Below are 15,134 nucleotides of genomic sequence, written 5' to 3'. Positions count from 1 at the left end.
CAGAAAGTGATAATGAGTCAGCAATAACCGCAAATCAACCTTCTGCCCTCTAGCTGACCACAGTAGACTGCCACAACTGCTCCAACACAAAAACCATGCTCAGCAACTTACAATATTATTATTATGTATTTACAACAACTTCCCAGATCGGACCTACCAAAACTTACCTAACTATCTTCTGGGGCGTGCGGGCTCGAGGCGACTTTTAAGGACACATCAGCGGCCGAAACCCTGAATCGCCTGCCCCCAACAGGGAATAAATCCCCACCCAGGATTACCCCGAAAATAAAAAAGGCAAATAAAAAAATGAGTGCCTGAAGGAAGGACTGATTCAGTCCAGCTAGCCACTCCCCCTGTCTAAACTGAGGAAGATGTTCAACAGTAAATACTTTCACAAGCCAATTCTACGCTTATATACACTACTGCTCACCACCAAACACCATATCAACACTAAACAACAACCAATACTCACTCTTTGTCTCAAAGATGGACGAGCCCCCCATGTTACGTTCCCTTGTAGAGCTAGGGGTACCAAGGGACAGTAGCGACACACAAGATAGCCGGACGAGAGAAAAAGGAGAGGAAACTGAATGCTGAAGGAGTTTAAGTGAGGTTTTAATTAGTGAATAAGTAAGGCGGCTCACCCAGCCCAATTACAAAACAAACTTACAGTAAACAACACACAACTATGCTGGGTCTCACACAGAGACATGGCTGCACCATGCAGCCAGATGAGAAGGAGAGAGAAAGCAGCAACCTTCCTCCTGTCCTATATGGAGGCCCTGATTGAGGATTGGGAGCACCTGGGGGAGAGGCTGCACCTGGGGGAGTCAGAGGGAGAGAGAGGAAAAACAACCCACACGACCACACAAACACTACGGCACGTAACAGAGGGTGAAAAGATTTAAAAGAAGGTTTCCACCCCCCCCCCCCCCACACACACACACAATCAAAACTACTACTACTAGTACTTACAGTAAAAAACGACTTACTGTACATTCAACTATTAAATCAATCAGCTATTTCAGGACATTGAGGCGATACATTTACAGTGGAGGAAACAAGTATTTAACCCCCTTCAGATTTTGTAAGTTTACCAACTTATTTTACAACTAAAAGCTCTTTTCAAATGAAGAGGAGGTTGTAACCGAGGCTCTGTGTAGGTCAGAGTCTGATAAGCCCTCCCTCTTCTTCCTGCTCTCAGACACAGCCAGCTCCACTCTGTATTTCCTGGTTCCTCCCCTTCAGAGCCACACTGAGGAGGAGGATGGGTTAACCAACATGTGGGTAAAGTACGAGAGCTGATAGCCACATTCCACCGCCCACACACACATGCTGTTAGATACCTGTCACACTAGTTTCAGCTCTCAGGAAGTGAAACTCAGACACTCGCTGCTACTGAGAGGTGAAATGGCGCAGAAAGGAGTTCAGCTGGACCGGGAAACCTTCTCTTGTCCCATCTGTCTGGATCTACTGAAGGATCCAGTGACGACTACCTGTGGACACAGCTACTGTATGAAGTGTATTGAGGCTTCTGGGACGGAGAGGATGAGAAGAAGATCCACAGCTGCCCTCAGTGCAGGCAGAGCTTCACACCGAGGCCTGTCCTGCTGAAAAAACACCATGTTAGCAGCTTTAGTGGAGGAGCTGAAGAAGACTGGACTCCAAGCTGCTCCTGCTGATCTCTGCTATGCTGGAGCTGAAGATGTGGCCTGTGATGTCTGCACTGGGAGGAAGCTGAGAGCCTGTAAGTCCTGCCTCGTGTGTCTGGCCTCTTACTGTGACCAACACCTCCAGCCTCATTATGACGCAGCTCCATTAAAAAAACACAAGCTGGTGGAGCCCTCCAAGAAGCTCCAGGAGAACATCTGCTCTCGTCACAACGAGGTGATGAAGATATTCTGCCGCACTGATCAGCAGAGTATCTGTTATCTCTGCTCTGTGGACGAACACAAAGGCCACGACACGGTGTCAGCTGCAGCAGAGAGGACTGAGAGGCAGAGAGAGCTGGAGGGGAGTCGACTAAACATCCAGCAGAGGATCCAGGACGGAGAGAAGGAGGTGAAGCTGCTTCAGCAGGAGGTGGAGGCCGTCAATGGCTCTGCTGATAAAGCAGTGGAGGACAGTGAGAAGACGTTCACTGAGCTGATCCGTCTCATGGAGAAGAGAAGCTCTGATGTGAAGCAGCAGCTCAGATCCCAGCAGAAGAGAGAAGTGAGTCGAGTCAGAGAGCTTCAGGAGAAGCTGGAGCAGGAGATCTCTGAGCTGAAGAGGAGAGACGCTGAGCTGAAGCTGCTGTCTCACACAGAGGATCACAACCAGTTTCTGCTCAGCTACCCCTCACTGCCAGCCCTCAGTGAAGCTACACACTCCTCCAGCATCAACATCCGTCCTCTGAGCTACTTTGAGGACGTGACGGCGGCCCTGTCAGCAGTCAGAGACAAACTACAGGACGTCCTGAGAGAGGGATGGACAAACGTCTCACCGACTGAAGTGGATGTTTTACTGTCAGCAGCAGAGCCCACCACCAGAGCTGGGTTCTTAACATATTCACAGGAGATCACTCTGGATCCAAACACAGCATACAAGAGGCTGGTATTATCTGAGGGGAGCAGAAAAGCAACATTAATTAAACAAGATCAGTCTTATTCTCGTCACCCAGACAGATTCACTGATTGTTATCCTCAGGTCCTGAGTAGAGAGGGTCTGACTGGACGTTGTTACTGGGAGGTGGAGCGGAGAGGGGGAGGAGTTTTTGTAGCAGTCGCATACAAGAATATCAGCAGAGCAGGGAGGGAAAGTGTATTTGGATACAATGACAAATCTTGGTCCTTAATTTGTAACCAAAACAGATGTTCATTTCTTTACAACAGTATCAGCACTCACGTCTCAGGTCCTCTGTCCTCCAGAGTAGGAGTGTACCTGGATCACAGAGCAGGTGTTCTGTCCTTCTACAGCGTCTCTGAAACCATGACTCTCCTCCACAGAGTGCAGACCACATTCACTCAGCCGCTACATGCTGGAGTTTGGCTTTTTTATGGTTATGGAACCACAGCTGAGTTTTGTAAACTCAGATAGCCTGAAGTCCTTGGAGGAACTCTTCTACTTCTTAAACTCACCGTGTGTCCATCAGAGCTGATTGTCCATGTCTTCACTGCAGAGATCAGCTGTCAATCAAACATGATGGGCGGGGCTTCAACATCTTCTCACGAGTTGTTCTGTAGATGCTGGACTTTCTTCCGGCTCCTTCCTGTGTCTGGTTAGCCATGGAGGCTGTCACTGCTCAGGAGGATCCTTGTTCACCTGAACTGATATGTAAACTTTGCTCTAAATATGTGTTGGATATTTCTTTTGATTCATGTTGTTGTTTCTCTTGTAGTGCACGAGTCTTCAGAGAGAAAGCAGCAGAGCTTCTTTTATTCTACACATTTTATTCTGGTTCTAAAACAATAGAGGCATTTATAATCACATGTATTCTTTTTGACAGATTCAATGTTATTGTTGCTGAATTAACTAAAACATGAGTTCCCAGATGGTTATAACACTTATTTCATCATCACATGTTTATTCAAAATGATATCACTTCCTGTCATGATCATAATCAATAAGTACATCCTTCATTATTCTCCTGGGAATAGCTTAGAGTCTTTGCTCGGGAAATACATTGCATAATATTACAGTTATTGTTTTGCAGACTAATTGTTGTTGTTGTTGTTGTTGTTGTTATCCAAATAGAAAGTGGGTACTCTGATGTTTTATAGAACATTAATTATCATGATAATAATCAATAAGGAAATCATGTCTGACTCTGTTTGAAACAGCTGAGATGAAACACATTCATGTGGAGAAAGTGAGACTGATCATGAAATCATTGAACAGACTTTACTGATGGGATGTGTGATTAAATGAAATGTTTGGATCATTAATAAAGGTTTGTCTTTCAAAAACAAAAACAGGATGTTCTTCTTGTGTCCAAGGTGCCATACGAAGCTGATGGAGAAGAGGTTGTGGCGGATAGTCAGTCTTGAGCAGGCACGTGCACACATAGACCTCAAAGTGGGCTTGAGCCCCTGCCCTTTTCTTCCTCCAGAGAAAGTGCCCTTTTTATGGGGTGCTTCTTATTTTATTTGTAACCCTCTGATACACAAGCTATGGAAACCCCCTCAAAGACACAACATGGGTCAAAAAGGACCCGTATTGACTCACAGTGTTATTTAATGCATGGTTGAGTGTTTCTTTGCTATATTTTTGGAAATCAACTTATTTCATCATTAAATATTCAAAATATTCATTAAATATCTTGTTTTTGAAAACCCTAAATCATTACTTTTGTTTCTCCTTTGTTAATTACTAAACTAAAATAGTTTTTATAATATTACATCAAGTTTACAGACATGGGTCGAAAATGACCCATGTCTGCAAGTGTGGTATTTAAAAAAGAAAAGACATAGGCCTACTATAATAATGATTTTGTCAAAAAACATTTTAGCAGTGATTTGGACCAAAGAATAACACATTTAATATTTGAAATGTTTATTTGTCACTTTGTCACACTCACACATAGCACACCATACAACTGATAAAACTGATTTTGAACTTTTTGAACTGTTAGTGAATCTGTCTTGTTACTGCAGTGAACTGTGGTGAATGCTGAATGTTTCAAATGAACTCATGACACTCATGAAACAAACTCATGAAATGAACTCATATGAGTAAGTTGCAATCTAGTGCATACATGCCTCACAAATCACAACAACATGTCTGTGCTCCTTGCACACAGGGCTGGTGCACTTGGAACACCAGCTGCTGGCTTTTCGATCTTTGGCAGTTGGGCAGATCTTGCACCTCTTCCTCTTCCTCCTGTGGCTGGGTGGTGGCTGCGTTTACTTTTTTTAACCCACATCTTTCCATTGCCTCTGTAATATGGGTTTGGAGGTGGGACGTGCCCTCCATGCGTCTCCTCATGTGTGGCATGACCAGCTCTTTGCCCAGCTCCTTTATGAAGAGCCGCCGTGCATTAGTCACACCACCCATGTAACCAGGGTGTTGTGCAGTGTAGCTGGTGAAGGCGTTGAGGGTGGCAACATCCAGCACATTGTGCCAGAGCACCATGGGCCACCTCCGTGTTCTCCGCTTGCAGGTGTACGTGCGAACCATTTGATCCATTGTGTCCACTCCTGATTTTGTGTGGTTGTAATATTGGATCACTTCTGGCTTCCTCTTAACACTCTGGTCATCCACTGCTGTGTCATCATACATGCATTGTGCTTAGCAGCACAACAGCCTTCCCCTTTTTCGGGACATAGCTCACCATTGTCATGTTGCCACAGAATCCAAATTTGGAGCTGTACTTCTCTCTCAGTTTGTTTGGCTTCATGACAGGTGGTATGTCTGGCTTGTTCTGGCGAAGAGTCCCCACAAGCGTAAGGTTCTTCTCTAGGAGCTTCTCAGCCAAAGGAATGCTGGTAACGAAGTTATCCATGGTTATGTTGCGACCTATGAACAGAACAAAAAAAATGAATGGTCAATTTAGTCAACATGTAATTCTCTAAATTCTAACATTAAAATAAACCTGATGGAATATTGATTATTATAATTATGGAGTACTGCATTGTATTTTATTCCATTCTATGCTTATAAATTAATCAATTTCTCACAATGGTAATACAAAATGAAATAGACACTATGAGAGAGTGGAAAAGTGATCTAGGTATTGTGCTAGAACTTCAAGAGTATATTCACTGTATGTATACTCTGTATTCTATATTCACCTGTGTGTCTTATTCCGCTGGACAACTGTTGGACAATATTCTCGCCAAGGTTCCTCTGAACATCCTCTCCTGGCTGTCGCCCTGTATAGATCATGCCATTGAATGCATAATGGACCCTTGCATCGCACATCCAAAAGATTTTGATCCCATATTTTGCTGGCTTGCTGGGCATGTATTGTAAGAACTTGCAGCTTCTTCCACGGAATGGCACAAGCTGCTCATTAGTGACACAATCACTGGGGACGAACACTTTCTTGCAATTGGCCAGGAAACAGTCCCACACATATCTGAATGCAGCCATGTGGTCTGTTTCCAGTCTAACAGCCCTAGTCCTCTTATCATCAAACCGTATGAGGCGGCGGATATCCTCATATCTGTGGAACTCCATGGTGGCCTTATACATCGGATTTTGCAGGGGATCCAGAAAGAGCTCCCGCAAGGCCACATCCCAGCTCTTGTCCCCCCCTGCAAGGAGGGTCAAACCAATAAATGCCGTGAATTCCACTTTGTCGAGGCATCTCCACTCTTTACCTTTTGCTGCTGCGGCTCTGCGTCCCTCTAAGTTAGTGCATCTTAAAACCTCCTCTATGATGTTATCACTAATGAACAACTCCCAGGCATCTTTTGGTGAAATGATTGTTGAACCAGATACGGGTCCTGGACACCTCCTCAGGATGTTATGGGTTCTTGCTCTGCCTTGAGTGGGGGGTTGCTCATTCCAGTAAGACCCCTTTTTACTTAGCCTATTGGCCTGGGTCTGAGTTTCCTCTTCAGAGGACTCATCAGACGAGTCTTCTAGCTCGTCCAAGGAGTCTTCTTCATCACCAGCAGCTTCAGCTTGACCCTGTGGCACATAGTCTACGTCATCATCAGAGAGGTCAGACTCAGAGTCAGAATCAAGGATTGCTCCATCTTCCTTATCCTGTTCTTGATGTAACATCTCGATGACCATTTCAGCCGTGAAACGTGAATGAGTGTGACGAGCCATACTGTGGATGAAGAAAATCAAAATAATATTTACAACATCAGTTGATAAATTATACAGTACACTTTTCTAATTCAAGTTTTATTTTGTTGCCCTAGCTGACATTAGCTTATACCTTTATATGACTGTATTTAAATGTATTTATTTATTATTATGTAAGTATTTCCAGATTGACAAATGGGTTGAAAATAGTATAGCGTATTATAGTGTAAGACATGATTACATTTCATACATGATCTGGCAAGAGAGTTGGCATGTATGCATTAGCTAATATTAGCGACCGCGATCTAGAATTGACCTAGCTAACACAAGCTAACATTAGCTAGCTAGAATAGAATATGCTAATGTAATGCTAGCTAGAATAGAATATGCTAATGTAATATTTATCTTTCCCAACAGGTAGGGATAATGTTCAAATGTTATGTGCAGTTATCTTTTCTCAATATCTTTTTCTTAGGTAAAACAATTGTAAAACAAGACTTACATGAATCAGATCTGAAGACGCAGCCTGTTTCCTTCTGACAAGAGTGGAATGTGAAATGTTGTCCAGTTGTTTAGTTCTGACCAGCGCCATATTCTCATAAGTGAAAAGTTGTCCACAGTAAAAAAATTCCTAACTGCACACATTTTATAAATCAAAGGTTCCTATCAAATTCACACGGGTCATTTCTGACCCATGTGTGGAAACTTGATGTAGTGATACAAAACCTATTTTAGTTCCAAAATATAGACAGATAAAATTAAAATAAAATGATTTATGGTCATCAAAAACAAGATATTTAATGAATACTTTGCAATATTAAATGATGAAATGAATAGATTTTAAAAGATATAGCAAAGAAACACAGCCATGCATGAAATAACATAGGAAATGAATGCGTTTTTGACCCATGTTGTGCTTTAGAGGGGTAGTCGTACAAAAATGATTTTTATTAAAAAAGTAAAAAGTAAAATGAGAATTTGTGATGATCAAAAACAAGTTACTTGAGGAATTCCTGGAATTCTGAATGGTGAAATGAATTTATTGCAAAGATATTTACAATTAAAACTCTGTCGGGTCACTTTTGACCCATGTTGTGTATCAAAGGGTTAAATAAATGAATATGTATCTACTGCTGTTCGCGCACACTTTCCAAAAATATATTGCTTGAATAAAAAATAAAAATATCAGGTTGGGAGATTAGACTGTGAAGTTCCGCTGCTCTCTCTCTCCCTCCCTCCCTCCCTCCACGTCTCACGCACAGCGGTGCGGACATCGGCAGTCCCTTCAGACAGGTAGCAGCACCTCCCACTTTACTGTCCCACATTATGACGGCTTTACTTGGTTTATTTTGAAGGTGAGTGGTGATGAACAAATGACTAAGCTGCTGCCAGGGATTTTGGGCCCCATGAAAAGATATCACATTGGGCCCCACCACCAGGCACAGGCCACACCAACCGAGCACAATGCTGTAACCACACCTCCAGAACCCAACCCACTCATTGATGCTTTAAATAACTCTACCTGTACAGGCTTGCATCTATCTTGTAGTCCAATACTAACCGCACAATATGTACTGACACTGAGCGGTGAACATATAACACTGTGCAGACGTGCAACATTCTGCTGCAGTAGAATTCACTATTTGATATAACACTAACATTCCTGACAATAGACCTCAATAGTCATCTTTTATGGTGGACATGCCTTTTTAATAACATTTTTGAATGGAACAATCAAAGATCTAAATAAATATAACTTAAATATACATGACCTCTTAAATTAAAATAAAGTGAACATTAACACCAATATTATCATTTATAAAATGCTATAACAAAAAAATAACATAAGCAGCAGATTTTTTATTAAATATACCAACTACAAAATAAGTGGGTATTAAAGTGTAAACGGACAACAAAACGGAAATGGAAGTGAAAAGGCCTGATGGTGGTGCTAAATCAGAGCCTATCACCTGTTCTCAGTCTTTTTCTCATCATGCATCTTCTGTGTAGTGATCCTCCAATATCGATACCATAGCCTTGCCCTTTAACAGTTATTACGAGCCCTGGCTCAGCCTTACTCACCAAGAGCCCAGCGCCTAGCCTTCTTACAGGCAAAGTCACTGATCAAGTCCTTGAAGTCCAGCTTTCTAGCCAACTGGCTTTCAATGGACAGCATGGCAAGACTGCAAAGCCTTATGGGGGGACAGGGCTGCGGAGCCTAGAGATGGATCTGTTGGTCCTGGCACCAGGGGGAGGGACAACTGATTTAGTATGAATAGCTGCTAAAAATGTACCTGCATTTATTAAATGTCAGCTAAAAGAGGAGTGAAATGAAAAACCTCTGAATTTTCTGTGAAGATATTGACAGTACTTAAAGGTGGGGTAGGTCATTTTGGAGAAACCAGCTCGAGTGCGCTAGAATTTGAAAATACAACCAGAAAAAAATCTGCCACTTCCTTACAGAGCCCCTCCTCCAACACACACGAACGCGCACATGACCAATGAGGGCACGAGATAAGTTTGTGCACAGATGGAAGGCTGACAGGCAGGTAGGCCATCCAGTTACTTTAGCCGGGCCGGCTAAAATGATTGGTCGTGCTTTTTACAGCGCCACGGCTTCCACAGATGCATTTTTTCAATGGATTTTGAGTCAAAGCACTTCAGATATTCATTGCTATCGGGATGTTAAGAGCATTCCATGCAATATAACAAAAAGTGTATCTCGAGCCGGTTTCTCAAACTTACCTACCCCAACTTTAATGTCAGCAAAACATTACAATTATTATTTACCATGGACTACGCTTAGCTAACAGACTAATTTCCACCACTCATGGACCACACCCACCTTTTCTTTTGAAAAACTGGGTGACATACTGTCGCCCTTTAGTCCCTCTCTCTTGTCTTTCTCTCCTTTCTTTTCTTTCTTGAAAGCCTGACTTTGTGAGTCGTTGAGACATCGTACACACGTAAGTACTAGCATCCCTCCTCACATGCTCTCACTCTCTGCTAGAAAGGGCCGGTGCCGCACAGCGTTTGGAGGCAGGACCAAACCATTACATGTAAATAGAGGGGGGTGTTCGATGCTTTGGATAATTAACTTTTGGAAGAAAATAAGTAAATTAATCGTAAGTTTAGTGAGTACATTATCAATATGATGTTATATTAATGTTAATTATTGATGATTGATGAAAGGTTACTTAAAACATGTTTCTGTGTGTGGGGCACAACGCCAGCCACAAGGGAGTGTGGTGTGTGTGGGGCACAACGCCAGCGTCCAGCCACAAGGGAGTGTGGTGTGTGTGTGTGTGTGTGTGTGTGTGTGTGTGTGTGTGTGTGTGTGTGTGTGTGTGTGTGTGTGTGTGTGTGTGTGTGTGTGTGTGTGTGTGTGTGTGTGTGTGTGTGTGTGTGTGTGTGTGTGTGTGTTATATTGTAGGCAGGCCCATCAATACTTTCTGGATGAAGTCGAAAGTGTTTACCAACTCTTTCGGGTAACTCAGTGTGGGGAATTCCATAACTTTGTCCCCCTCTATGACAACAGTGATCTTCTCTGGGCAGAAGAGCGTGGCATTTGTCGACCTGGCACTGATCAGGAGAAGTCCGACAGCGACGTCATCTATTTCTGGATCCTCAGACTGCTCTACCTGATGACAAGAACAGATACACGTTACCTATTACCCCAAATTCCCTTAGCTATCTCAGAAATATGTTTGCTGAAAAATACATCAGTGACATATCACATAAAATAACCTAATGTTTTGTGCATAACGTGGGTTTAAGGGAACGCCTATTCGCATTGCACCAGAAACTTCAGCCTCTAAAATAACCAATCAGTTGACATCAATTCTTTCTACAGAAAAAACATGTATAACCTTCATAAGGGTAGGATTTATTGTATCACTGTATTAGAATGTTACTATTAGCTAGTTGTACCTAATAAACTGGCAACTGAATATATATTTACAGTATAATCTCTCCCTACTACACATACACAAATATATGGGGAACACTAGAGATTATTTTGTATTGAACACTGGTGCTGCAGGAAAGAAAGCCCTCTCTTGATTGTGTGGGTTTATGTGTGTGTGTGTGTGTGTGTGTGTGTGTGTGTGGTGTGTGTGTGTGTGTGTGTATGTGTGTTGTGTGTGTATGTGTTTGTCTGTCTGTGTGTGTATGTCTATGTATGTGTGTGTCTGCATGTGTGTGTGTATGTGTATCTATGTGTGTGTATGTGTGTATGTGTGTGCCTGTATGTGTGTGTATCTGTGTGTGTGTGTGTGTATATGTATGTGTGTCTATGTGTGTGTGTGTGTATATCTGTGTGTGTATGTGTATCTATGTGTGTATGTGTGTGCGTGTGTTTATGTGTGTGTGAGTGTGTGTGTGTGTGTGTGTGTATATCTGTGTGTGTGTGTATGTGTATCTATGTGTGTATGTGTGTGGGTGTGTATGTGTGTCTATGTGTGTGTGTATGTATGTGTGTTTATGTGTGTCTATGTGTGTGTGTATCTGTGTGTGTGTGTGTGTGTGTGTGTCTGTGTATCTGTGTGTGTGTGTGTCTGTATGTGTATGTGTTTGTCTGTGTGTGTGTGTGTGTGTGTGTGTGTGTGTGTGTATGTCTATGTATGTGTGTGTCTATGTGTGTGTGTGTCTGCATGTGTGTGTGTGTGTGTGTATGTGTGTAAGTGTGTGTATGTGTGTGGCTGTGTGTGTGTGTATCTGTGTGTGTGTGTATGTGTGTGGGTGTCTGTATGTGTGTATGTGTGTACGTGTGTCTGTCTATGTGTGTCTATGTGTGTGTGTGTGTGTGTGTGTTTATGTGTGTCTATGTGTGTGTGTGTGTGTGTGTGTATCTATGTGTGTGTATCTGTGTGTGTGTGTGTGTGTATCTGTGTGTGTGTGTGTGTATCTGTGTGTGTGTGTGTATCTATGTGTGTATGTGCCTGTATGTGTATCTGTCTGTGTGTGTGTGTGTGTGTGTATGTGTGTGTGTATATGTGTGTATCTGTGTGTGTGTGTCTGTGTGTATGTGTTTGTCTGTCTGTGTGTGTATGTATGTGTGTGTCTATGTGTGTTTGTGTGTGTGTGTGTGTGTGTGTGTGTGTGTGTGTGTGCATGTGTGTGTAATGTATGTGTATCTATGTGTATGTGTGTAAGTGTGTGTACACGTGTGGCTGTATGTGTGTGTATCTGTGTGTATGTGTGTGTGTGTGTATATGTATGTGTGTGTGTGTGTGTGTGTGTATGTGTGTGTATATGTGTGTGTGTGTCGTTTTTTACTGTGAGTACTAGTAGTAGTAGTTTTGTGTGTGTGTGTGTGTGTGTGTGTGTGTGTGTGTGTGTGTGTGTGTGTGTGTGTGTGTGTGTGTGTGTGTGTGTGTGTGTGTGTGTGTGTGTGTGTGTGTGTGTGTGTGTGTGTGTGTGCATGTATGTGTATCTGTAAACAGTTATATGTCTATGCCGGGTCTCTACCTGACCGGAGTCACGCTGTGTGTGTCCGTCAGGAAACAAGCTGTTAACAAGTAGTTCCAGCAAACATCCACTGATAAACTGCGACCTCATGATAACCTCATATGTTTTTAACTTAGCATCAAACCTGTGTTTAGTCTAGAAAAAGGTAAATGTGTGCATTTTATTATAAAGTTGTGTATATTTACAGACTGTTGCAAAAACTAAGAAGCTTATAAACATCAGGTTTAAAACTAAAAGAGTTTTACAACACAAATGAAAGATGTTTGGAGTTTTATTTGAGTTATTAATTTACATTTTTTGTCAAAGAGATGCTGATTTGAAACCGTTGTTACACACAGTTACGGCATTTCCTGTTTCTGCCGGAGAGAGCGGAGGCCGTCCCAAAGCTTGCTGCTGTATTTATACCCTTAACCAGGGGTTAAGTTGGGATTTGATATGTGGGGGGGCTCTGTGTGGAGGTGCGAGAGGGGGGGCGGAGGTCGAGGATCCAGGGTCGGCGTCATGGGGGGTCATTCGCAGGCCATGCCCCCCCAAATGAGTCACTGTGCCCCCCCAACGCAGGGTTGGCAAGCCTTGCCACTTTGCCGTTTTTTCTTTTTCTAATCATATAAGTGAAAACGTTTCCACTAAAGGTTTTTTGTGTGAAATACATCAGAAATAAAGAATACAAATATAAAACACAGCCTGAGGTGTGCTCACTGCTGCTCTCTGATTGGTGTGTTGCTTGACCAATGACCCCCGACCTTTTTTTGGTTATCATTACGTGGCTGTGTGTTTAGATGAAAGCCCAGTGGCGATCTGTTCATCTGTTACACTGATTATACAGTAAAGCCATCGAAAATAATATGATCTAATACAGTACAGTACAAGTACATGGGTCTCTGTGTTTCATTCAAGCTCGGCTCTGTGTGTGGCACGAGCGCATTCTGTGAGTGCGCGAGCGGTAACGTGGAATGTTGTTAGCATCTGGTTAGCTAGCTATGCTAACGGATATAAAGGGCTGTTTCTACACCAAGGTGGAGGAGAGTCCTTTCCTGTCAGACTGTGAGGATCTTATAACGTCAGCTCAGTGAGGTAAGGACTCTCTCAGTGTTTAGATAGTTCACTTTAGTGTAGGTTATCTCAGTGGGTCTCAAACGGTTTGGTCACCATTTATGTAAGTATTTTCGAGGAATACCTTTATATGATCATTATAGTTATTAAAGAGAGAATAAATGAAAAACGGGTATGAAATACTATAGGACAGTAACACAAGAATACAGTTTAAAAGGGGAATGATTAGTAAAATATCCATAAAGAAAAAGTAAATCTGTGTACAGTTCTGTTTCATATGGATGCTGAGAGATGTAGGCTATCCATAGATCTCTTCATTTTGCTCTCAAAGTGCACCAGATTGATGCATTTAACTTCAATATTTTAAAAATAATCTTCCCGGGGGAGCATGACCCCAGACCCTCCTAGAGGAGGTTAGGTCCACCCCCACCTAAAACATGTTCACATGGATAGGATACTAAATACATTTGCACACTTTTTATATGGTGGCCTATGTCCATATCAAATCAAATCAAGTTTTATTTATATAGCACATTTTTCAACGATTTTTGGTCGAGCCAAAGTGCTGTACATATAATAAAAAATAACCTACAGTAAAGACACTTTACAGCAAATACAACAGCACAGTTTGTGCAGAATATCAGTATGAGAAAACGACACCCTCTGTCCTTATATGTTTCTGTTTTGGTGGTCGTGCCAGCCACAACCGTGCATGTATGCACAAGTCATAGGTGCGCTATACAATAGCACTACACCCCTGCAATGTGTGTGAAAGACAATAGACTTGACAGCATGTTTTTTTTTAATTGAAGTTGCGTTGGTGTTTGTGTGTTGGTTGTTGACGGCAGTGTGTGCCCCCCCTTGGTAAATGATTTCCCCCCCATTCGATTTGTTCTAGAGCCGACCCTGCGAGGATCTCATTATTTGACATTAAGGGATATAGGCCTACACTGTGGCGCGAAAGCAACTGCTCCATTATCTGTATCAAATGCACACATTGATGCCATCAAATGTCACAATAAAAATAGAAAGTACTACAAATAAACTGGAATTCATTTACATCTTTAAATTATGAATATATATACACAAAAAAAGGTTTACAAATATCTAACCTTCAAATTGCTCTTTTAAATCAACAATGCTCTGCACACTTGCTAAAGAACATGTGTGTGGAAATCTCAATTCATTTGTAGGGCTGCGTGAGTATGGCCAAAAGTATGGGAGTAAATGTCACTGTAAACTATTGAATCATCACCAAATGCTGTGTTATTATGACCGATCATAGCTCAGCTTTATGCAGACATACATTTAGCATGGTGTACAGGGCTGCTTCTTGGCATAGGCGACATGGGCGGTCGCGTAGGGCGCCAGATCTGGGAGGCGCTGCGCTGGCTGCTCTGGGAGGGAAATAAACATTTTTTACTGTTTGCGCTCATCCTAATTTTCGGCCTTGATGTAACAACATTCATAATGAAGTAAATGTAACACCCTTCTCACCCGGTTACACGTTTCATTTGCCCTGTACGCTGTAAGTGATGAAAGTGGGGGGTGTTGGCTTATCAGGCGCCCGCAGCTCACAGCCAAAGTGGGCGTGGGAGCGAGCGAGAGAGATAACTGAAACAAATATTTCCAAGGCACTCCAGTAAACCAAAAATATCGTTTAAAACTTGAGGGATACAAAAATAAGATATGAATGAACAACAAAAATAAAATAAGTTACATGTATTTGTTATTGGCTATGGTAGGTTATTGGTTATGTTCACATACTTATTTGATTATTAAAATGTAAACCGATCTTTTTCATATGGGTGTTTAGAGTTGTTCCCTCTAGATCAGGTCTCTAGTAATGTGTGCTCAAAGTGCACCAGATTGAA

At 42.3% G+C, this 15,134-nt stretch overlaps 1 protein-coding gene across 1 annotated transcript; it reads left to right on the top strand.

Annotated features, from left to right (window-relative positions):
* The first annotated feature begins 1,596 nt into the window (after positions 1-1,596).
* On the top strand, positions 1,597-3,953 carry LOC117544046 (tripartite motif-containing protein 16-like). Its single transcript, XM_034212823.1, has one exon. The coding sequence runs from the start codon at positions 1,624-1,626 to the stop codon at positions 3,076-3,078; it is 1,455 nt and encodes a 484-aa protein (XP_034068714.1). The 5' UTR covers positions 1,597-1,623; the 3' UTR covers positions 3,079-3,953.
* Positions 3,954-15,134: the final 11,181 nt, after the last annotated feature.

This window comes from Gymnodraco acuticeps, unplaced genomic scaffold (genome assembly GCF_902827175.1).
Source record: "Gymnodraco acuticeps unplaced genomic scaffold, fGymAcu1.1, whole genome shotgun sequence".
NCBI classification, from domain to species: domain Eukaryota; kingdom Metazoa; phylum Chordata; class Actinopteri; order Perciformes; family Bathydraconidae; genus Gymnodraco; species Gymnodraco acuticeps.
This window is presented reverse-complemented; position numbering and strand designations above follow the sequence as displayed.

Coding starts and splice junctions, on each gene's coding strand:
- LOC117544046 (XM_034212823.1), top strand. CDS start 1,624: ATGTTAGCAGCTTTAGTGGAGGAGCTGAAGAAGACTGGACTCCAAGCT.